The sequence below is a fragment of the Neodiprion lecontei genome, chromosome 2 (assembly GCF_021901455.1).
Source record: "Neodiprion lecontei isolate iyNeoLeco1 chromosome 2, iyNeoLeco1.1, whole genome shotgun sequence".
Lineage (NCBI taxonomy): Eukaryota > Metazoa > Arthropoda > Insecta > Hymenoptera > Diprionidae > Neodiprion > Neodiprion lecontei.
This window is the reverse complement of record NC_060261.1, coordinates 7455638-7478821: the sequence shown is the minus strand read 5'-3', so window position 1 is coordinate 7478821 and position 23184 is coordinate 7455638. Positions and strand designations below refer to the sequence as shown.

The window sequence follows — 23184 nt, the reverse complement described above, 5'->3', positions numbered from 1 at the left end:
CGAAACATGGTCATTTTAATTCGGTATATTATACCTGTTTCCGATTCATTCAAGAAACTCGTCACTGCACTTCCCGACATATAAATAAAAAAAGATCACAAGAGTTAAGCTATGGTTAATCAAGTGAATATTAAAATAATTATTCAATAAGTCACAGCGCAAAATCTATCAAGTTGAGAACCACACGCGTTCAAACTTGTCAACGTTCGGAAGAGAACTGGCCGATCACGAGTGTGCAGTGGATAGACAAGACTGAAGTTAGTGACGTCAACGTGACGAAACATCATGGAGTAATACATTGTACAATTTTAGAACGACTTTCAACGAGTTGGCTTTTCAAAATATGAACATGTTTTTTCTCTTACGATATACTAGCTAAATTTCAGACAATCCTAAGGGTGTGAAGTAATGATGATCCGAAACATGCAACGTTAAAGTAACGTTCAGCCTCATGTCGATAGGCAGAGCGGCGACCGCTTCTCTGATCGAAAATTGGAGGTTTTTGTGCGATTGGTTCGAACCAGTATCGGTATTATCTTGCAGGTGGTGCAAAATGCAATTGAATAATAGAAAAAGGGAAAAGTCAGAGGTAACCACTAATTAACACTAATTTCAAAACCACGTGCCTCGGTCATTATCGATTTCTGGATTAATCCAGATTTAATTAGGTTCTTTTCCTCGTAAACAAAATGAATGTGATTTTCAATAGTGAGAAACATGACGTGTTTATGTATAATAGATTTAACTGACAATTGTCGCTAGATAATTGAAACAACTGCCCGAACACACTCGAATTTAAACGGATTCATTCAATATCGTTGAATAAATTTTATGTTCCACACAGAATCACTGAATACATCTGGTATTTGACAGACCTCCCAATAATTTGTATCAACGAATATAGTACCCTTGTGGATCCACTTACTGTATGCTGAAATGACAGTGATTTCACGCACGATCATTATTTGACGCGATCATGATTTAACGCTCCAAAAATTGTCTGAAGCTACACTTTAAAGAATGCAATCGACGGATTTTTTTAGCTTAAACGCCTTGGTGTTTCAGACGTGATCGATTATAAACTACGTTATAACCCCACCACGCAACGAATCACAAAGATAAACCACGATATTTGCATCTCCTTGGCAAGTTTCTTCTATTTTGAACACAACAAACATCAATAATATACAAGCAATACTCCAAGATTCAAACAATTGACAAGATGACACCCCGATCGTTTGTCGGTTGTTTACATATAAGAAGTCACCGCAAGCCATAGAAATAATGCATATAAAGTGGCCGGGTGAGTGGTAAATGACAAACACGTAGAACATTCCGATAAATTTCCTTCGAAATTGTGCAAAGCTAGGAGATAAATAAATATCAAATAAATTTTTTTGCCATCCTTCGCTGACAAACCTGTGCAACAAGTGTCATTTTTTTTTTCATTTCACCGATTCATTGAATTTTTGAATATTTACACTCACAATTATCTACACAGTGGCGGGGAATTGCTACGTAGGTTATTTAGGCTAGTATATACTCAATATCACACCGTGACAATATAATTACGGTAGTATTTTTTTGTAAGTATAGTTGAATTAATAGACTTGAAGTCTTTACTATCCAAATCGCGATAAACCGAAAGCGGAAGCATTGAGTTCACCGAAGTCGGAATGAGCACGGAAGCAACACGACGGTCGGTGGATATAAAAATGATAAATAAACTCACCGTTAATATTGCAAACAAGATCTAGTGATAAACTAATTTCTGAATTCAAATATTGGAATGAATAGATATCTCCAATTTAAAGTTGAATAATTTCGACGCTTCAAGAATATGGAGAAAATTACATTCATTCCATAATGTTGTTGACTAGAGTAGTGCTCTTTTGACGGTGAGGTATTCGAGATACACACTCAACTTCCTTTCCACGAGGAACCCTCCAAAATGCAGAAGGTACTTTGGCGTCACCGAACCGAGTTAATATTTATTTTGAAAAAATTCGAACGTTCAGTAACCGTGCTTTAATAAAAAATATTTCTCTTTTACAGACAAAGAAAGAGCCCATTCATTCCGTGCAGGTCTTCGGCCGCAAGGTAAGCCTGAATGATATTTTACATATTTCACTGGCTCACATGCTCGAAAAAATGGCGACCGCGTTTGGTTAGTCGGCTTTTTGACGTTGAGAAACTCGTTAAACACCTTCCACCCATCCGTAATCATCAATTTATTATCTTTAGAAAAGCGCAACCGCTGTTGCTTATTGCAAACGCGGTCGTGGCAACCTCAGAGTCAATGGACGTCCCTTGGAAATGGTCGAGCCGCGAGTGCTCCAGTACAAACTTCAGGAGCCAATTCTCCTTCTCGGCAAGGTAAGGTTTCGTATTATTTGAACTGTTTATTTTCCATCGTTTCTCACTTTCATTTCCTAAACGTTATATTTTCGACTTCAATGAAGTTTTTTTTTTATTCAATCGACTCACCCGCCTAATCCTAACCTCAAAAATAACCTCATCAAGGCAAATGTGTTGGTTTCTAGCACCTATTTTACAACAGTGATGTTTACTTATTCCGAAAATGATTTTCTGAATGAAATAAAATAAGGAATCTGAGACTTCTAACATTAACTCATGCATTGTACTGTCAAAACACCTACTAACAAATTGATCATAGAAATTATACTTTTTTTCTTAGGAGAAATTCTCAGCCGTCGACATTAGAGTAAGGGTTAATGGAGGTGGACACGTTGCCCAGATCTATGCCATTCGTCAGGCGATTTCTAAAGCTTTAGTTTCGTACTACCAAAAGTGTAAGTATTGATCATGGATTATTATGAATTGTATTCTTTCCATTCTATAAGATGCTAGTCTAATTAATGACCAAGACAGCATATGTTTGTATACATATATAAATTGTGTAATACCATTAATTTTATTACATGGTGTCAAGAAAAATCTTTGTTTCAATTTTTGATTTATGTAATAATTATTGCACCTTTCTTTTGAAGAATCTTGCAACTATTTTCTAGTAAAATGATATATTCTTCCTGTTATAGATGTCGACGAAGCGAGCAAAAAGGAGATCAAAGACATGCTCATTCAATACGACAGAACCCTGCTTGTTGCGGACCCGAGACGCTGTGAGCCGAAGAAGTTTGGTGGACCGGGAGCTCGTGCCCGCTACCAGAAGTCTTACCGTTAAGCACACTTATAACTGTATATGTCATTTTATATTCTATCTGTGAAAGACCGAAATAAATGGTGTGTACAAAAATAATAAATGGATGCCGGAGTCTTCATTTCACTAGATAACTAGCTCTATCATGTTACTTGAATCTAAGACTCTAGATAAATTTTTGGCATGTTTGCTCTTACGTTCTTTATTCCTATATTAAATTTTTTTCGTTTATTCCTATTTCTTCAATTAAACTCAGGAAGAAGTATTTGGAAAAAATATAGTTTTTACCCATGGAACAAAATACTTCTGCAAAATTTGAACTTGTGGCTTCGAAATGTGTGAAAAAATATATTTATTTTTAATATCTGTAACTAAGGAATTTATTTTTCAAGAACAAATACTTTTATAATAATTTTCACTACTCAAGTTTATTGTTAGCATGATGTTGGGTCAAATTTTAGCTTTTACCAATCCTGAGGTACGCCTCTCGATTACTGATGTGTTCACGTATTGCGCGTATGCAGGCAGAGGTATGCATATGTATTGTAGGTTTGCAATAGAGCCCTCAATAGCCGTCCCGTCGTTGTTGACAGACGTGCGGAAATGTGCCAAACATTTCCGAAATTTTCGATACGTCAAATTTATGAGTAAATACAAATATGAAGACTCGATTTAATACGTACGATCTTGTGTGCTCTGTCACAGAGCTGCAAAGGTGGGTAAATTTCAGTGAAATGAAAATAATTTCAAATGAAAATAATTTAAGGTTATATCTCTGTTTTAGTTTTATTCCGATTACAAGTTTTTTAATCACAATGTTCATTCGATTTCATTGAATACTCAGGCTCATCGGGATGCGTGTCAACCAAATTTATGACATAGACAATCGAACTTACCTCATTCGCTTACAGCGTAGCGAAGAGAAAGTCGTTCTTCTTCTGGAGTCAGGAAATCGAATTCACACAACCGCTTTTGAATGGCCCAAAAATGTTGCTCCTTCTGGCTTCAGCATGAAGGTGAAATTCGATTTTTATTGTGCAGTTACACATTATTATTCAAATTCCTAATACTTGGGCAATTTATGTAGATGCGTAAACATTTGAAAAACAAACGTCTCGAGAGCTTGAAGCAGCTGGGAGTTGACCGCATAGTAGATATGCAATTTGGCACAGGAGAAGCAGGGTATCATGTCATTCTGGAATTGTACGATCGTGGGAATATTGTGCTTACCGATAATGAGATGAATATTTTAAACATCTTGAGGCCTCACACCGAGGGAGAGAAAGTAAGGTGTGTTGTGAGATAATGCTAAATGTACTCCAAAGTAAACATTGAACTTCATTACTGAAAGAAGTATCTTTCCTTATAAAATTGTAAAACTCGTATATAATCGGACGATTATAAAACACTCTTAGGTTTGCTGTGAAAGAAAAATATCCATCCGATCGCGCTCGCTTGACGACTATGCCACCAATGGAACAGATCCATGAATGTGTGTTGAGTGGAAAAACTGGAGAGCCATTGAAAAAAATTTTAAACCCACACTTAGAGTTCGGCCCTGCTATTATAGACCATGTTCTATTACAGACAGGTTTCCCAGTCAATTGTAAAATTGGAAAAAATTTCGATGTAGCCAACGATTTTCCAAAATTAGTTCTTGCTCTTGAGGCGGCTGACAAGATTTTTACAGAAGCTATTAAAAGCATAAGCAAGGGTTACATTACACAGAAGAAGGAAGCAAGACCTTCGCAGGATGGAAAAGAAGATTACATTTTTGCAAACGTAGAATTTCATCCCATGCTTTTCGAACAGCACAAAAACCTCCCCTTTAAAGAATTTGAATCATTCGATCGTGCGGTAGACGAATTTTTCTCTGGTCTTGAAGGACAAAAATTGGACTTGAAAGCTTTACAACAGGAACGAGAAGCTATGAAGAAGTTAGACAACGTTCGAAAGGACCATGATCAGAGACTTGTATCCTTAGAAAAGACACAAGAAATGGATAAGCAAAAAGCGGAACTGATTACACGGAATCAAGTTTTAGTGGATAATGCTATTTTAGCGATTCAAAGTGCTCTGGCCAATCAAATGGCTTGGCCAGATATAGAAACGCTTTTGAAGGAAGCTCAAGCCAGAGGAGATCCCGTTGCAGCTGCTATAAAGCACCTGAAATTAGAATCGAATCATATCAGTTTACTTCTGAGCGATCCATATGAAAATAGTGACCAAAGTGATGACGATGAACCTGAGTTAAAACCAATGATTATTGACGTTGACTTAGCTCATTCAGCGTTCGGGAATGCTAGGCGATATTACGATCAAAAACGATCAGCAGCAAAGAAACAGCAAAAGACAATCGAGTCACAAGGAAAAGCACTGAAGTCTGCAGAGAAGAAAACTAAACAGGCATTAAAAGAAGTTCAAACCATACACAGTATCAATAAAGCAAGAAAAGTGTACTGGTTTGAAAAGTTCTACTGGTTCATCAGTTCTGAAAATTATTTGAGTATGTGTTGAAAATTAACATCGTTTTTCAAATAATTTATCCGGTGTTAATGCTAATGTTTTTCCAGTAATCGGTGGCAGAGATCAGCAGCAAAACGAACTAATTGTAAAACGGTACCTTCGACAGGGGGATGTTTATGTTCACGCAGATTTGACTGGGGCCAGTTCCATTGTAGTAAAAAATTCTGGGACTGGTCCAATACCGCCAAAGACTTTGGCAGAGGCAGGGACTATGGCAGTTTCATACAGGTGATACAGCAGTGGAGTAGCAAGTGTCGTGTAAGGGAAAACTTGAAGTAAGAGTGAGCAAAGTACCTTTTTATTTTCAGCGTTGCATGGGAGGCAAAAGTTGTAGCCGGTGCCTGGTGGGTAAACAGTGATCAAGTATCAAAAACAGCACCAACCGGTGAATACCTGACCACAGGATCATTCATGATACGTGGAAAAAAAAATTATTTACCACCATGTCAGCTTGTAATGGGATTGGGTTTTTTATTTCGACTTGAGGAAAGTTCTATCGAGCGTCATAAAGACGAAAGAAAAGTTCGAACTTTGGAAGAAGATATTACATCTGAAACAAATGCATTGTCAGATCACGAGATTGAATTGGAAAGTGATTCTAATGATGAAGGTATTTAATTGGGTATATTTACCTTGTTTTAATGTTAATGTGATAAAATATTGTTTACCCTTAGAGGAGACAATGATAACTTTCGATGCTTTGTTTCAACTTTTCTTACAGAGGAAGATACTGCAACACAGAAAACTCAACTATTACCAATTGCAGAAGGAGAATCCGACGTAACGGAGAAATTAAACGATGCTGATAAATCCAGGTCGGATAAACAAAGTGATATAATAGAAAAAGATAGTGGTAGTGATTCTGACGAAGGACCACACTTTCCCAACACACAGATAAAAATTAATCTGCCTGGTAAAACGTAAGATTCTCAACAGAAATTATTTATAAATCAATTCTAGTATTTTGCCTTGTAGTTATAACTTTGAGAGACACTGAAGATTTTTAGGTTTATTCTTTTATCTTGTTGCACTTATGTTTTATATCTTACTTGCAATAGATTGAAACCTCACTTGAACACAACAAGAGATACAAAACCTCAGAATAAGCTCACAGAACAAGAAGAGAATGTGATTTACCTTGGGGATGGCAAACCCGTTGTATTAACAAATAAACAAGAGAAAGATGGGTCAAAACTGGATCAAGAAAAAAAATTACCCGAAAAACAAGACAACAAAAATGAAAAAGAATCTAAACAAAAAGATCGCGAATTACCTAAAAGAGGACAGAAAGGAAAGTTGAAAAAAATCAAAGAAAAATATAAAGATCAGGATGAAGAAGACAGAAGACGGTTGATGGAGGCATTGAAGGTAAGTACATGATATTTTTCGTGGCTGAGAAGTACAAAAGCTGTTACAAATTGCTAGTTCAGGTCTTTAAATTTACAGCCGGCAGGGGCAGCCAAAGAAGATAAGCGTAAAAATAAAAACAAAGATCCCTCTGGACCAAAACAGCAGGGTAAAAAAAAGGGAACAGCTTATATGCCAAAAGTATCGACAGTAAATCCTTATAACGAAGAAGATGGGGAGGAAGATGTGGGACCAGCTCCGGAAATAGATATGTTGGATCAATTGACTGGCAAGCCAATTGCAGAAGATGAGTTACTATTTGCTGTGCCGATAGTTGCTCCCTATAATACTCTTATTAACTATAAGTACGTGAAATTCAAGTGATTCATAAAATTTTGCTTACCTTAAATGAGCAAAATATGTTTACGTTATCATTATATTTTTTGATACAGATACAAGGTAAAGTTAACTCCAGGAACTGGGAAAAGAGGCAAAGCTGCAAAAACTGCTGTAGCGATGTTTTTGCGAGATAGAGGAACTACGCCTCGAGAAAAGGATCTATTGAAGGCAGTTAAAGATGAAGTTATGGCCAGAAACCTTCCTGGAAAGGTCAAAATCAGTGCTCCGCAAATGCAAAAACTGAAAAAGTAAGGAATCATGTTAATGAAACATCATGATCATTGTATTCAAGTGAGGTGTAGATGGTGGTCAAAACGTGATAGTCGTACCGGTTTTACAGGCTGTATATATGTGTATGCAATTCCGTAAAAAAAAAGATATTTAATTCTAAACAATCTTTGGACGACCTTATTTCAACACTCACCTGATAATTATTTCATAGCTTATTGTACAATGAACATACTGATCAATCGGGAAGATATAACAAAAATGATTCAAAATATTTAATCACAATCATTATCAATACAGGAATAGTAACATAGGGTAGTTGCTGATAGTGAAATAATGTATATATTAGCTGATAACGTCTAAAGGGCGGAAACTTTAAAATGAAAATATTCATTGGAATTAGTACGATGTGGTGAAATTTATTAGGAACACAAGTTAACTCTCCTGTTCCTTGGTGTTTTACTCTTATTTACACTTTTATACTCCCCCGGTTTGATGGTGTTACTACTTTTCACTGTCGGAGCATCTCTCCATGATTTTGCAGGCTTTTTGGACGATGTCTTACATACGTCCTCGTCATCGTCGCCAAACATGTCCTCATCACTGTTGTTTTCGACTAGCGATTCTTCTGATTCAATGAGTTTCTTCTTTGGCTTTGTTAGCACTTTTGGTCGCGATTTAGTTCCCTGTGTCTAAAATTATTAACCTTTAAATGATCGGACCACTGCAGTGTCAAAAATTTAAATATCCATAAAGGAGGCAACGAAAGAAATTAATAGAAGCATAACTTCAATATGTAATACCTTTGTTTCATCATCAGATACTGTTTCATCAGGGTCATATTGCTTCTGTGATTTTTTTGTTATTCGTTTCAATGGTTTCTGGCCAATATCTTTATTAACCACCTCTGAATTCTCATCTTTTTTGTTTTTCTTCTTTCTCTTGATTTTTATTTCAATTTCCGTGTCCGAATCATCTGTGACCTCAATGTTCTTCAATATTCTTCGCTTATCTTGAACTCTTTTTCCTTTCCTACTAGAAATTATAAGCGATCCAAGATCACTGTCATTAAGTGCGTTTGATACAGGACTTGGACTTCTTGTCTTTTGCATACGAGGACTCTTCCTCAAAACTTCAGACGCTGGTTTTTTAATTTTTCCAGGTGTTGCCAAAACCTTCGAAACAGTACTACTGGCAGAAAATCCTAATCTTTCACCTGGTTTGTGACCGATATCTTTTAGTCCTCTAATAAGGATATCTTTGAATTTGGCATAGTTTGGCGACTCATTGAATTTAGTAACATTGATCAGTTTCATGAACTTGAAAATAGATTCGGGTACAGTATTGGAGAAGCATTTTTTTAAAAACTGTGGAATGTCTTCGAAAGCTTTTTCCTTTTGTTTCTGAACATTCAATGGCTCTGTTAAATTTTTTTCCCAGGGTAGTGAACCGCACAGCCATTGTATCATGTTATATCCTAAAATTTCAAAATCACCCCGCATCGTTGGAACTAGAAATCAAAAAAGGAAAAAAAAAATTGACGCAATGAAATGAATTTCCATTTGTGAAAGGTAAAAATAATATCAGCAATATTTCATATATTGCAAGTATGGTTTACACAACTTTGTTTGCCTGCGGTCCATACTTGAAGTAGAAGTTTTTACGAAATACAAAGACTCTGAACAGTACAAGAAAGAATACTTTTACATCCCAATACTGAAAAGCGCTCTTTTTTTTTGATGCGGCACTTAAAAAAGAAATTGCAAACCGTACTTTTGGTACGAAAAGTATGGTGTGCACCATGGAGGCAATCTCTTTACGCCTCACATATTTGCAATATTCATTTTCAGTTTGCGCATGTGCTTGCCTTCAACTTGTAGTGCAAACTTACACTAAACGTAAGAAAATCCACTTTGCCTCCCTGATGCACAGTCTACTATATTTCACTTACTTCCCATGTGCATATCTCTGCTTGTGTACTCAATTGTACCATTATGAGTTTTCTTAGGATCAGGCTTATACTCAGTCTTATTTGTGTAGTGTGATGCCAACCCAAAATCTACTAGATAATTGTGGTCTGCAGACTTTAGACTTTGCAACAAATTTGCACCCTTTATGTCAGCATGCACATAAGTTTTGTTGTGCATATATTCCAAGACATCAATCTGAAAGAATGTACGAAATCCAATTTGTGAATGAGAGTGTAGGTTTAAGGGAAAATAATTGATAGATAAGAATTTTCAAAGAAAATTATCGCAGAGAACACTACTTTACTAATAGAAATAATATGAGAAAATTTTCTTACGATTTGCAAAGCAATATTATATACTGTGTGTTCTGGAAATATACGATTATTTTCCAAAAAGATGTCCCATAAGTTTTTTCCGAATCGTTCCATTACCACAAATCTGTACTTTGTGTTATGACATTCGTGACTACCAGAACCAATGTAGCTTGGCATTCCAAGGAATGGAAGTTTTCGTTCTCTCTTCCATGATTCGACTAAGGCACACAAGTAAAGTTTGAACTTGTGAGTATTGCTCAATAGTTTTCTCAAGGGTGTCAGTTTGAGCATCGCAATAGATTTCTTTAACTAAATATTTGTACAATAAATTATTACAGTTCAATGCAATATTGTACATGATTATACTGTCATCAAATATTTTTACTTCACACCGGATTAATGGCAAATACAAATCTTTAGAATCCTCAACATCAAACAAGATTAATAATAACATAGAATTTTGTATTAGTTTCTATGAAAAGTGGCTGGGAGTTCTTTGATAACTAGAGTTAGTCGACACCTTGATTTCTCAAATTGTATTATTTACTAAAGTTACATATTGATAATTACGAATTAATAGACATTGGCAATATTTAAATAAGTGACATGATTTGATCAAATACATACTGTCGGTTGGCTTAGCATTACGCATGTAAAAATGCATCTCAACAAACAGGGGTCCATTCTCATGAGGTTCCTACAAAGAGGTGCATACATTAGGACGGTACGAGCATCAAAAAGTATTAGTTGATAATTAGAAGCACTTACTATCTTGATAACGTATGGGTAAGTCTTAGATTTTCCATCGGTGTACGATGCAGCTGTAATAAAAATTACCTGCTTATATAATATCACTATTTTCTATCGTAAAATGGAAATCGTGAAAGTTAACGAACTCGATTTTGCGTATTAGCAATAAATACCTGAGTAAATTTCCCCGAAACCACCGACACCGATAGAAGGGCCGATTATCCATCGTTTCTTAGCCACGTCTGTTAAAATTTCTCCATTAGGGATAGGATCGGGTAATTTGTAACCATTAGCACCCTTCTTCTTCGGTGCCTTTTTCGCGCCTTTGCCGGACATTTTCGAGGTTAGCAAGTTTCCCGATAAATCAACGATCAAAAACTGTTACAGCGAAAACCTTATATACAGCTAACTCCGAATTTATACAACAGTAAAAAATAGTTGAAACAAATGGATTGGAAACAAGTAAATATTTAACAAATTGTTACGCTATAACGCAGAAACTTAACCCTCAACTACTTTTCATAAATACAAAACTACAAATTTTCCCATTAAATTTCAAACCGTCTCCATGGCAGGAGATGGTCATCCATGCATACTAGTGCCGAATTTCTGGTAGGTTTCGATGTAGCTGGCAGCGCTAAAAACTCCCTAAGACAGAGGCAGAGCTATTCACGAACTCGAGAGTGCAAAAGAGATAAAAAAAATTTGTTGTCAGCACTGAGAGAGCTAATCATGGAGACTAGAGCATATATAGGAACGCACCTTTTATTGGTTGCGCAGAATGTGGTGTTCTAGAATTTCTTGTCCAATCCCGTGTCCGATCTTCGTCCTAATGATAAGTAACATACATACATATCAAGGTTTCTCTCTGGTTGGTTCAACTACATCGTGGACCGTAGTGAACGTATGATTCGATTCATGCCTCATCGATGAGGAGCTGTTGAGGATGTCATGAGACATAATGTGTAATTATTACGGTAGCAAACGCGATTAGAGTAATATGTGACATTGAAATAAAAAGTATAAAGATTTTAAAATCCCTGTTGGTTTTATTATTCTATATACATACTGAAATTTACCGCTGGAGGTGGTAAATGCGATTCTCTTTACATCAAAGCCAGTAATTTTAACTTATGCGTATACAGAAATAATATTATACACTTGTTATCAAATTTTGCGTGTAAATTTTCTGTGATACCTCGAGTGATAGAAATGAATAAGTAAAAGGAAAAAAAAAAGTTGTCGACATTAAAAAAGTTACTTAATTCGAAATCAGTAATTAATTCCAATCATTTCATCCACCCACCCAAGATAAATTATCCTCAAAGGGAGAAAAGAAGAAAAAAAAATTCTTTCACACAACTATCCTGTACTTTTATGCATTATTAGTAAATAAATTCCAAGAAATACACAACAATACTAATCACTGATAAAGAAATATATTAAAGAGAATGACAGAAAGTTTGATCAACGAATGGCTCGCAGATTGTGCCGATCTTTCCCCTACCGAGTTACACACATTTGCAAATACTCTATCGCAAGACAATGAGATAGTGCGAGCTCTCTACGCTGTACTCGATGAGCGCAGCAAATACAGCCAGGTATAACATCATGAGAAACTTATTTTCAGTTTATGGTAGGGAACAGTGTTTTTTGCAAATCTATATATATGATACTTGTTATTAAATTTTTTAGCTCGTCGATACGGTCTGCAATCAACTATATGGCTTTTATCGATCCAGAGAGATTGAACTGCAAAGATTTACACTGCAGTTTCTACCGACGCTGATATACATTTATTTAAATTCTGTTGCTCATGGTGATAAAAAGGTAACGTGAATTGAATGGGACTAAAATATTGATAATCTTTTCAAAAATAATATAAACATTACTTTTAGATTTTTCGTAGCTTGTCTATAGATCGCAGTTACAAAATTACATGAAGAAACGTGTGTATTTCTAGTTCATATATACAATGTGCCTTCTAATTATGATTATGCCTAACCGCATGTTTTGCAACTTTAAAGGAAGTATCAATTAGCCTTACGTAACACAGTATCAAGTGTCATTCTTTCTGTTTATAAAAAAGATGATCTCGTTTTTCATCCACAGCAAATAGTATGTTCAGATTTTAATTGTATACGGATTACCTATAATACATCATCTAGCTCCTTATTACGTATGGCCTTGTATCTTTTACCAGAGTTGCCGCACTGTAGAGACGCTGTTGATTGGTCTTTACAACTTGGAAGTGGTCGACGAGTCTGGACAGCCCAAAGCTGTTTCTTTCAGACTACCATCACTTGCTATGCCTTCAATCTACCATGAGGTCAGATATGAATACAAAACGGAATTCTGTTCACTCACTTTTATTGCAACTCATTTAATCACTGTTTAGCTTTCTTTGGTTTATGGTATCTGATGGATATCCTGACAATTTTACGTTTGAATGATCCCGTTCGCATCTATTAGAACATCTTCTAACAATTTGTGTTTAACAAATGCAGAATTCCGATGATATATATATATATTTTTTTTCTGTAGCCAATGAGCTTGGCTCCAGCTTCGCTGACCGAAAGTGCGTTGCGTCGTTTGGAAGAATGCAATACTAAACTTGTCAGCTGGGGACCATTGCCACAAGTCGAAGCCCTCAATGCTCAGAATAGATTGAAAGTTATGACCGCTCTGCTTTTTGTCTACAATCAACAACTCAGTCGTCTTGATAAATCAGCTCTTGAACAGCTGGGAAAAGTTGCTACCAAGTCAGTTGATAGTAAAATTATACTGTTACGTAAAGTGAATCGTGTACCGATATTTTACAAGCAATTTCAATTATTATATATTCAATCCTTCTGCAAATTTGCTCGATACAACCGATTGTGTATGATTCCTATTTTTCAATTTAAAATACCTATTACAGTCTCGTTTAAATAACCACCTTCATAATTACATTCCAGACTTGTGACACAAGGATTCACAAAACCAGGACACCATCAAAGATCATCATATGGAAGCGATTCAAGCTTTGTTCCGAGGCTTCTGCCTCGCATACCTGTATCAGCTCAGTTTCTCCTTGAGTTTCTCCATGCTGTATACTTTGCCATGTACGTAAGCAATGAAGTCCAGCTAAATGGCACATTATTTGCAACGAACTAGAGAGCAATAGAGCCCATGTAAATGTACTGTATATAGTTTTGACATTTGATCAAGTTCGGAGTGTACACCTTTATATTTGCTGCTTGTTTTATCATTCTGATTAGTGAGTCATTTCAGGTACAACGACTGTTGGTACGTGGGAAGCCAAGCACTTGAGGACATTCACAACAGAGCATGTTTTGAGGCATACCCAGACGTCATGTTGGTGACCAATGCAATTCGCAATTCCAGCAGCTCTGGCTCGTCGGGTAAGATCAAGTAATTTATCCGCATGCAATAATATTAAAAATTAACAGCATTATGTATGTTCCAGAAGAATCTAACATGTAACTAAAATGTCTCACTTTTTTTTTCTCAAATTCAGGGCAACCTGGTGATGGGCCTATGGGCATCAGTGTTGCACTATCCCCAGCAACAGCTACCGTTACTGTGTCCAAGTCAATGATTACCAATGCATCATTTCGTACAAAGAAGTTGCCAGGTAAGAAAATTTTTCATATTGACTGTAAATACATTTTCTTGTACAAATAAATTGCATAGGTATGTACTATAGTATAACCCCTTGATCATAGACAGGGCGAAATTCTCCCCTGCTTCAAATTGTACCATATAACTATTTTCTGTATATTCGTTCTTCCATCAGTTAGTTCATCCATTTACTCATTTTCTTCTGTATAAACTGTGTACATATTCTGGAACTACCGCAATTCAGAATATAGGTGTTAAAAATTTGTCCTAAAGGGACTTTGTGCATGAAGCATATAAACAAGTTAACAAGGTCGATCGATACGTTATTTATTGTTGTGGGATATTGGTTTCTTTCTTTATTTTTGGAACATTAAAATTGGATTCTAGTCTAGTTAGTTGTTTAATTGGATACGGTAGTTGTGTTGATTGTTGAATGCTTTGTGGAACATAATTAATAAGTAAACCAAGCGGATGTGCATTCGTTGCACATATGTGTCATTAGACGATCTGGAGGAGGAATTTTTTGGATTGGCTGAGCCCCAAACTGTAAGCGTCCAACAACAGCAGCCTGTTAATCCAACTAGCAGACATCGGACATGGCCTTGGAAACATTCTCAACAAAATTCTCCAGATGAGGAGGATATTGGTCAAAATAGAGCTAATTCCTCCTCATCCAAGGATAGTTCCAGGCGAGAAAGTATAAACAGCAACCAAAGCTCTCCGAGCAAATCTTCTCCTAAGAAGAAGAAAGATGAACAATTAAAGAAAGCTGAATCTCTGAGTACTCAGGATTCTGTGCATAGAAGATTGCGCAAAGAATCTAAAGACAGAAGTGTATCTCCTAGCGAGAGTAGAATGAGCGCTGGTGCTCGTCTTTATAGAGTTTTGGAAGAACAGAGACTGGATGAAGTTCTCGGAGAGCCTGTCAATTTGTATATTGGCAATAGTAGACCGGTTAGCCTCTGTTCTACTGCCGCTTTGTCGACAAATACATGGTATCAACAAATTTTAATCTATGATGCTGTCGCACCATCAAATACATTCAACAAAATATCCACATTGCAAAATTACTGGCTAATCAATGCCTACAATTCAAATTATCTACGCAATTGTACACCTGCACCACCATCTACACTCCGCTATCGTCACACAGGCAAAGGGTTGGCTTTAATTTAGATTCGCCACATACAAATACCCCCGATTACTACTCATGCGAATTGCATTACTGCAAATACAAAGATTTAGGGTTGCTTTCAATCCCACGAAATTGCATGTCGATGTATTTAGATTTGCACTCTATTGTAGTTCTAAACAATAGCAAGATGAGTGGCATCTGCAAGTAGACGAACATTAGCCTGATTTTAGAATGAAGAAGTCTTGAATGATCAAGTTATTGATATAATCTTCCTTTGTAACTGAAATTGGCTATTGAAATTTTAACATAGGGAAGACACTGGCTTTGTTACATTGTTTTTTAAAAATGCTAGCAATTACATTCCTGCCTTCCTTACTCATTTTCATTTGTAGTGCTACGAGAATTTTTGGCACTGTTGTGCAATCAATAAATGGTGCCTAATGCCTTAAATGGATTAGTAAAAGAAAATTCCTTGAATGATTGCATCTATGTTTAAGATGAAATCAGGCACTGGTTTTGTTCATCAATAAAAAAAAAGATGTTTCGAATGTTACATGCTTTTCTTTTTCCTTTGTGCAGATGATATTCCAATTCAAACAGCAAAGGATGACTCAGGGGGAGAAGGTAAGGGCAACCTAGTTTCTATCACGGAAGAGCAGGAAACAGGCGACCCAAATCGTGCTGGCTCTATGCGCCAGGCCAAGGATTCTAAGGCTACCTCGAAAATTCCGAACTTTCCTGGATTAGGAAAAAAGCCCAAGGATAAAGATGGAAAGTTAGCGAAAAATGGTTATGTCACAAATATTGATAAGGATAAAAAAATTGGATCATCACAGATGTCATCAAAAGAGAACATAAAAGGTAGTCGTTCTATGCTTAACAACGACAGCCAAGAAGTTGAGGGCTCTGTAAATGGAATTTCCACAAGAAAGAAAAATTCTGATACCAATCCCAGTGCATCAGACTCCAGTATGGCTTTGATTGAAAACGAACGGCTGGTCAAAGTTCCTGATGTCACAGAAGATATCAATTCAGAAACACCTTTAACATTAAGAAACCTTAGTGAGTCAGAATCGTTGAATAATTCTGTTCAAGTTAGCTCTGTATGAGCTTGTAGAAATCCAGAATCAAAATAAATTAAGGATGTAGGATACCGATCAGTAAATTGCGAATCCGAAACACACCTGTTTTGTGTGAACTTTGAAAATAATTCGAGGCCTATCAGAAAGTAATACAGGGTAACGTAGCACGGTATCCCATATTCTTAGTACAGTAAAGTTTATTCAGAAGGGAGAGAGCAACTAATCAAAACTATAAGTAAGAATGTAAAATTGCAATAAATAAACGATTTGTTGAGTTGCTCTCTCTCTACTTGACTTTTAAGTTATATAACAATTACTTGTCGACGAGGCCACGCAGTCGCTGTTCATTATAATTGACGTGCGTAAGAGCCTGAATCAAACATTGTTGAGTTTATATAAATATACATTATACCCGTAGCTCTTATTCCTTGGAACGAAATGTTATTGTTAGATAAAAAAAAAAAAAATTTATTCTTCGAAGACACGGGTCAACTCTAAGCCAATTTAAATTTAAAGGCAGTGGGGATGCTTCAGCATTTTCAAACTTGCCTATTGCGACCGAATATTCCATAGATTTATTAAAGTTAGAAATTAATTGGTAACTTTTGAAATCAAAAAAGCATTACTAATATCTATTGGTAAATTGGAAAGTTTGCTTTGGTTCGGAAAACTTTTATTAAGTTTTAGAAACATACGTTCAAAATCATCAAATTTATGTTTCACCTGCTTTGACCGAATAGGTCACTTTCTCGATAGAGTAATCTGCTTTTGTTAAATAGATAGTTAACGAACTCACATCTGTAATTTTGGCTTGGAAACGTGAGGTTCTTGCTGATTGAATGGTGAGGGGGTGACCCATGCCGTTAATTGGTGGAAATGTAGTCTGTAGCCAAGTGAGGTCTCAGCGGCTTCCGTACTTTTGGAATCTATAGTGGATTATGTATTGAAATAATATAATAGTAAACTTCCTATTAATACCGAACACTCGGTACATCCTTGGTAACGATGTATTCAAACTTCATCCGTACATTAGTATCTATAATTACATATAGAATTCACAGACAACTGGAATAACGTACTCTACTAAGCTTACTACTTACCAAGCTAAGGGAATAATAAGATTATGCTAATATTGACACGTTGTACAAGACGATTGTAGAAAACTGATCTTTCAATGTAAATTTTTCAATGTAAATTTTTCAAGTTATTACCATCATTATAATCATTATCATTCATTGACTGAATCATTTAATCTTGAATTTTATCACTGCTGGCATTGTTACTTATTCATATTATTTACTCAAACTAAAGTAACAAGTGAAGCAGCGATATTAGAACAAAAATATTATAGACATTGTTTTGAAGTGTTTCAATTTTGGAAACTAAGTTTTGCTGATTGATTTATATTCATTCATGTTTGTTATCTGGATGATCAAACAAATTAATTTATTTTCTATAATTTTCGTAAGTTATTTTAGAAATTAGGAAACCTATTATTTTATAGCGGTGTTGTTTTGCATAAAATAATTATACACGATAATCTCTCAATACATTCCCTTATTTAGTTATTACTTTTGCTCCTTAGGATTGGAAAAAAAGTTTTTGTTCCGAGAAACAAGTTATGGTATGATATGTACCAAGTCCTTATTCATTTCCTCTGCATACCTATGTTATAACTTAGGTCTGAGACATCATCAATGGTAAGAGGATGTGTAGAATACTGGGTGTCCATTATTCCAGGGTAATGACTGGTTACGTTTGTAGCGCTACAAATTATTACGTATTCCTTACACAGAGTTGTCTAAAAAATTTGAGCATTTATTACCGTTATGTGAAATATTATTGTTACACATTTGAAAATAATTATTTTTTGCCGTATATCACAGTCTGAAGCATTTTCAAATTAATAAAAATATAATAGAAATCTTGCACCATGTACACAAGAACAATGATTGAAAATTTCTCTTGTAATCATTATTTGTAATCATAGATTCTTGTAGAATTATATTATAGCTTCTTCGAATAAACTGTAGCAAGTGAATCGAGCAAATTATGAACTTCCTTATCATAAGCTTGATATAGGAAATTACAATGTTTCAGGCATAATGTTTTTACTCCTATAGATCCAAAACATTTACTGGACTGGAGGTGTCAGAAAGAAAATCAAACAACTTTGCTGCGTTTGTCTTTCATGATTTCGAAAAAATACGGCTTCTAGTTGCAATTAGTTAATTATCGGAGTTCTCTCCTTCCACAGTTTTTCAATCTCGATTTCCTGAAATGATTTTGGTGAATATTTAAGTGATTCATAGATGTTTCGTATTCATTGAAAATTCAATTGACTACTAGACTGAAAAAATATGAGGAAATACCTTCTGTATCTCACTAGTATACATGTCTTGATAATCCTTCAGAATATGGGCAATTTCTTCTTCTAGTTTCGTGATTGTTTTAGTCAATAATTCTCTTTTTGTACGTGATTGTTGATAACGAATTGAAGCTTCTTCGAACTTATTTTGAACTTCTTCATTTCGACTATAAATGGGAAAAGACACATTGCAACAACGTATACTTATCCACCAATACAAAAGGAAAGTGTTGATATATTTATCACCTCAGTAATTTGTTATGCATTTCACGCTGTGGTGCGAGATGCTGCTGGCATTGAGCTTGTGCTTCGTTGACCATTATTGCATCGCTGTCATCATTAACTGGGTTTGCCACTTCCTCACGCAATATTTGTATCTTATCTTGCATTTCGTTTAGTTGTTTTGAGATCTCAGATTGTACTTTATCCAAGTCCCTATATACCAACAAATGCATTGCATTGAAATGAAAGACGATTTCTTCTTACTAATATGAATAGTTCTGGCTAAATAAAATCTTATCTAAAAAATTGAGGATTGTCTTAGATATAAAAGTAGATTGTGTAGCAAGGAGACAAAGTAGGTCTCTTGAAGCCGAGTCTAAGTTTGCAAGGCGAATATTGCAAATATACGAGGCGTACAGAGACTTCGCCGCCATTATGCATTCGATAGTTTAGTTACAAAAGTATGGCACACAAGTTTTTTGGTACTGTTGCAGAAATGATTACTTTAAGTACAAAGCACTTGAAAAAAAGACATGTAAACATTTTTTCCCTTTACTCAATATGACCAAAGAAATATTAGATATGACTTTCATTGTTCAAATAGTCATCTGAATGACTTACACAGATTTATGATGAACATCCTGCACTTTAGAAAACTTTTCATGCTCGTGAAGAATGAAATCTTTGACTTTTTCAAACTGACTGTTTAGCTCGATCTTTGCGCGCAGTTTTTCTACCAGTGTTTGAAGTTTCTCTTCTTTTTCAGCATATTGCTGCCCAGTATTTGCCAGTTGTGCCTCATATTCTTCTGGTGACTCGACAATTGTAGATTCCATTTCAGCTATGTTTTCGTTTATCTGTTTGAAAATAAACCACTCTTCTAAACCGATAGTAGAAATTAGACAGTTACATTTTATAACTTATTATGTTGTTACATGTACAAACTTCGATTGTTTTGATGAAAAGAGGTTTCCTTCATGGTTTTTGGATTACAGAGAAATTATAGTACCTTAAAAAGTTGCTGCTTAATTGATTCATGGTTTTGTTGTTCCTTCTCTTTGGTCAACTTGGCATTTTGCGCTCGTTCTTCGTCAGTAGCATGAGCTTTATTTCTTTTCTCAAGTCGGGCTTTTATCTCTTGAATTTGTTTCACATACTATAAAATCGCAGTAAATATTTAAAAATACATCACAAGATGTAGTAAAGCTAATTTTGACTGTGATTTTTATTAAAGGAACAATTTCAAAAAATTTCGTGAAAGAGTCAAATATATTATAATGAATAGTTTGGATAATTAACCAAGTTTAAAGTCAAGTTAATCTCTCCAAGACATGACATATAGTATTACTTTTTCTTTATGAGCTGATTTCTTGGAATTTTCTAGTACTATGTCCTTACGAAACTGCATATTCTTATCTTTCTTTTCCACATGTTCATTCAAAGTATTCAATCTCGTCAATATAGTATTCAAAGGTTCTATTAATTCTTCAGATTTATTCTGTGCATAGAGAACAAAATTCACTAGTGTCCCAATCAATCTTCTAGCTCTCTTTTGACCTGTAACATGAATCTCAGCTTGGAGTGTTTGTAAAATTCAAATACCAAAGAGTATACTAAAGCGAAAAAAGACCTTGATCTAGAGATGAAGAACAAATATCTTCATGATCGCTTTTGAATAATTCTTTTTTTAAAGCGGATTGAAGAAGCTAAAGATATAAATCTATTGAAATGTGTACCTGGGCTGGACAAATCGGTGATAAAAAAATCTTTTATAAAAATCTGGTTGCATATTTTCACCATCACTTGATGTAAATTGATTATGCTTATTATCTCGTGGTAAGTCTCTGAATAGGACAAGTTTTGTTCCTGTCCGAAAGTTGCCTGAAATTGTTGCAACACATGAAATATTGAATGTTAATATAGAATAATATAAAATATAATATAAAATAAAGAAGCTCCTGGTTTTGCTGACACTATTTTTTCACTTACTCTTTGAATTGTATTCCCGTCAATTGAAAATCCTGATAGGAAAGTCAGGACAACTTTTATCATGCATTCTGAAGTTGGATTTTTCACCTCCTCTAGAGAAACAGGATAATTTGTTTCCACAAGGATGGTATATACCTTTTCAACATCTTTATCCATGGCAAAAACCTAAGAACTTGAGTAACAAAGATAAAACTGGTCAACAATGTTTTTTGCCATAAATTAAATCATACATTTTTTGTATCTTACATTCATAAGTATCAACAGAAAAATATTAAAAATGTTTGATTACATTGGAATATCTAGTAAAATATACGACAACGTATATATTTGACATTAAGCGGGCACATAAAAAAAAACGGTGGTATGGTGGTTATTGGTTATTTTTTTTGTCGATCAGTGGAATCAGGTGAAATGTCGATGAATTTTGACAAACATAAATAATACTGTAACAATGTCAATATCGCATAAACATACCGTTTATAATTTTTTGATGATAGTTGCCACACGAACTTGAATGTTAGTTATCTAATTTCTAGTCATTAAAACGATTTATAGTCGCTTGTGCTCAATATTTCACTCTTAAGTCAGTGGCACAATTTCTGACACTTCTCCAGCGATTTAAATGCAAGCGTCCGCTGCGTTTTAACGGCCGGTTGTCTCTTTCCATAGATTATAACATTGGCTAAAGGTTGCCGTTGGTGGAATAACGAGGGTCCATATTCGTCAAACTCGGCATAGATGGCGCCAATGTTCTAGGATTGCTACAGTAAATACAGCGGTTTGACATTTTGTCAATCAAAAAATGAATTGAAAAACTCGTCCAAAATGATACTTATAGGACGGATGCACGGAACGAGGCTTACGACAGGTTCCAATAAAATAAGACTATGTTGGCCGGCTATGCATATGGTAATTTGTTAGACATTTAATTACAAATAAAAAAAGGTAATAGAAATTTTATCAGTACATCGATTTTTGAGGGAGCTTCAGAGGAGAAGAGAAGATTTGCGACACTAAACATTTTACGAAGTGTTCATCATAACCAGCAGTAATGCAGGACCATTGTTGGTAACAACGGTAACAACCACAGTCTCCTGATTATCATAGGTAGCGTTAATTTTACCTCCATCACCACCAATAATTGAAATAGTATTTTTGAAAGCGCACTTCGTGGACGGAAGTTGTACTGTCCTACTTTTGTGCCCTAGTCGCTGTGGGAAAATTGACATTTTTAAACTTCTACTAAAGCCTTAAGTTACGCGCGTTTGACAACGACCGCACTACTACTGTGGACAGTAGTACGTCAAGCCTAATCCCCAACATCTGCGGTTTAGAACTACGACAACGAAACCATAACTTAGTTAGAAAAAGTTGTCGCAACGCTCTCATTTTACGACAACGGTACTGCCGTTGTACACAGTATACAGTCAAACCTATTCTCCAACATTCTACGTTTACGACTACGACAATGTGACCCACCATTGTACTCGCGCCTTAAGAACCCCTGCTATTAATCCGGTAGCTTCTTTATCGGAGGGAGCTGTGGGACATGCTATCCTGAGACACAAATCCCCATTAGGGTTATCGTCCTTAACAGTCTTCAGTCAATGCATTGACTGAAGATTGTTAAACTAACTAAGGGCAAACCCCGGCCAACGCAGGTGAAAGCGCGCGGTGGTAATAGCGGAGCTCTACCATATGAGAATGGATTGGTTACCGACGTCCGTTTATCGTTCCAAAAACCTACTTCTTGTCAGAGGGCGCTAGTACATCCGAGACACGAGAACGGCAAGCACAGATTTTCAAACATTTATTACTTATTGACGGTATAAAATTATGACAATACAAATGTCAAAAATAGCCGATCAGCAATTGAATAAACGCGCGAAAAGCTTTGAAGCAAGAAATGAACTATTTAAGTAACTTGCATCTTTCCCCGATCCTTTCTGATGGCTAATTTCTCCACATTATTGTTAGTCAGCGATTTCTAATTTTTATTTCGTAACGATGATGAATTTGAGAATCATAGCAACGTTTGTAAATTGAAAG

At 35.5% G+C, this 23184-nt stretch overlaps 5 protein-coding genes across 11 annotated transcripts; 3 read left to right on the top strand and 2 right to left on the bottom strand.

Annotated features, from left to right (window-relative positions):
- The first annotated feature begins 1846 nt into the window (after positions 1-1846).
- On the top strand, positions 1847-3280 carry LOC107226053 (40S ribosomal protein S16). Its single transcript, XM_015666729.2, has 5 exons — positions 1847-1960; positions 2056-2100; positions 2245-2376; positions 2699-2813; positions 3060-3280. The coding sequence occupies exons 1-5, from the start codon at positions 1952-1954 to the stop codon at positions 3203-3205; spliced, it is 447 nt and encodes a 148-aa protein (XP_015522215.1). The 5' UTR covers positions 1847-1951; the 3' UTR covers positions 3206-3280.
- Positions 3281-3756: 476 nt separating this feature from the next.
- Positions 3757-7845, top strand: LOC107226060 (nuclear export mediator factor NEMF homolog). 2 transcript variants are annotated; one of them, XM_046732479.1, is made up of 10 exons: positions 3757-3896; positions 4026-4197; positions 4269-4471; positions 4597-5687; positions 5755-5935; positions 6016-6317; positions 6474-6627; positions 6766-7075; positions 7154-7419; positions 7507-7845. In XM_046732479.1, the coding sequence occupies exons 1-10, from the start codon at positions 3841-3843 to the stop codon at positions 7703-7705; spliced, it is 2934 nt and encodes a 977-aa protein (XP_046588435.1). In that variant the 5' UTR covers positions 3757-3840; the 3' UTR covers positions 7706-7845. The 2 variants fall into 2 exon arrangements, with proteins under 2 accessions (XP_046588435.1, XP_015522227.1); XM_015666741.2 differs by having other exon boundaries at positions 6429-6627.
- On the bottom strand, positions 7589-11397 carry LOC107226059 (serine/threonine-protein kinase VRK1). Of its 3 annotated transcripts, none has more exons than XM_015666740.2 (7): positions 10889-11393; positions 10734-10786; positions 10593-10662; positions 9987-10183; positions 9633-9846; positions 8485-9191; positions 7589-8373 (listed from the first exon to the last, which is right to left on the bottom strand). In XM_015666740.2, the coding sequence occupies exons 1-7, from the start codon at positions 11049-11051 to the stop codon at positions 8104-8106; spliced, it is 1674 nt and encodes a 557-aa protein (XP_015522226.1). In that variant the 5' UTR covers positions 11052-11393; the 3' UTR covers positions 7589-8103. The 3 variants fall into 3 exon arrangements, with proteins under 3 accessions (XP_015522226.1, XP_046588437.1, XP_046588436.1); XM_046732481.1 differs by having other exon boundaries at positions 10734-10802; positions 10889-11023; XM_046732480.1 differs by having other exon boundaries at positions 8257-8387; positions 10889-11397.
- Positions 11398-11574: 177 nt separating this feature from the next.
- Positions 11575-18104, top strand: LOC107226061 (hyccin). 3 transcript variants are annotated; one of them, XM_046732483.1, is made up of 9 exons: positions 11575-12316; positions 12411-12545; positions 12919-13044; positions 13260-13477; positions 13673-13819; positions 13989-14119; positions 14236-14352; positions 14842-15334; positions 16054-16188. In XM_046732483.1, coding segments are annotated over exons 1-9 (1518 nt in total). In that variant the 5' UTR covers positions 11575-12166; the 3' UTR covers positions 16055-16188. The 3 variants fall into 3 exon arrangements, with proteins under 3 accessions (XP_046588439.1, XP_015522229.1, XP_046588438.1); XM_046732482.1 differs by lacking the exon at positions 14842-15334 and having other exon boundaries at positions 11591-11680; positions 12201-12316; positions 16054-18104; XM_015666743.2 differs by lacking the exon at positions 14842-15334 and having other exon boundaries at positions 11588-12316; positions 16054-18104.
- On the bottom strand, positions 17376-21938 carry LOC107226062 (probable kinetochore protein nuf2). Of its 2 annotated transcripts, none has more exons than XM_046732484.1 (9): positions 21610-21938; positions 21136-21300; positions 20883-21027; positions 20495-20703; positions 20156-20302; positions 19768-20003; positions 19171-19359; positions 18929-19091; positions 17376-18831 (listed from the first exon to the last, which is right to left on the bottom strand). In XM_046732484.1, the coding sequence occupies exons 2-9, from the start codon at positions 21289-21291 to the stop codon at positions 18781-18783; spliced, it is 1296 nt and encodes a 431-aa protein (XP_046588440.1). In that variant the 5' UTR covers positions 21292-21300; positions 21610-21938; the 3' UTR covers positions 17376-18780. The 2 variants fall into 2 exon arrangements, with proteins under 2 accessions (XP_046588440.1, XP_015522230.2); XM_015666744.2 differs by having other exon boundaries at positions 21136-21307; positions 21610-21937.
- Between the last annotated feature and the right edge of the window lie 1246 nt (positions 21939-23184).

Coding starts and splice junctions, on each gene's coding strand:
- LOC107226053 (XM_015666729.2), top strand. Junction 2,101..2,244: donor TGCAGGTCTTCGGCCGCAAG/GTAAGCCTGAAT, acceptor TATTATCTTTAG/AAAAGCGCAACCGCTGTTGC. Junction 2,377..2,698: donor CAATTCTCCTTCTCGGCAAG/GTAAGGTTTCGT, acceptor TTTTTTTCTTAG/GAGAAATTCTCAGCCGTCGA.
- LOC107226061 (XM_015666743.2), top strand. CDS start 12,167: ATGACAGAAAGTTTGATCAACGAATGGCTCGCAGATTGTGCCGATCTT. Junction 12,317..12,410: donor AGCGCAGCAAATACAGCCAG/GTATAACATCAT, acceptor TAAATTTTTTAG/CTCGTCGATACGGTCTGCAA. Junction 14,353..16,053: donor TCGTACAAAGAAGTTGCCAG/GTAAGAAAATTT, acceptor TCCTTTGTGCAG/ATGATATTCCAATTCAAACA.
- LOC107226059 (XM_015666740.2), bottom strand. CDS start 11,051: ATGTCCGGCAAAGGCGCGAAAAAGGCACCGAAGAAGAAGGGTGCTAAT. Junction 10,663..10,733: donor ACCCATACGTTATCAAGATA/GTAAGTGCTTCT, acceptor ACCTCTTTGTAG/GAACCTCATGAGAATGGACC. Junction 9,192..9,632: donor CAGAGATATGCACATGGGAA/GTAAGTGAAATA, acceptor TTTGATTTCTAG/TTCCAACGATGCGGGGTGAT.
- LOC107226062 (XM_046732484.1), bottom strand. CDS start 21,291: ATGGATAAAGATGTTGAAAAGGTATATACCATCCTTGTGGAAACAAAT. Junction 19,360..19,767: donor GATGTTCATCATAAATCTGT/GTAAGTCATTCA, acceptor GTTGGTATATAG/GGACTTGGATAAAGTACAAT. Junction 18,832..18,928: donor ATACTAGTGAGATACAGAAG/GTATTTCCTCAT, acceptor AAATCATTTCAG/GAAATCGAGATTGAAAAACT.
- LOC107226060 (XM_015666741.2), top strand. CDS start 3,841: ATGAAGACTCGATTTAATACGTACGATCTTGTGTGCTCTGTCACAGAG. Junction 3,897..4,025: donor TCTGTCACAGAGCTGCAAAG/GTGGGTAAATTT, acceptor TTGAATACTCAG/GCTCATCGGGATGCGTGTCA. Junction 4,472..4,596: donor ACCGAGGGAGAGAAAGTAAG/GTGTGTTGTGAG, acceptor AAACACTCTTAG/GTTTGCTGTGAAAGAAAAAT.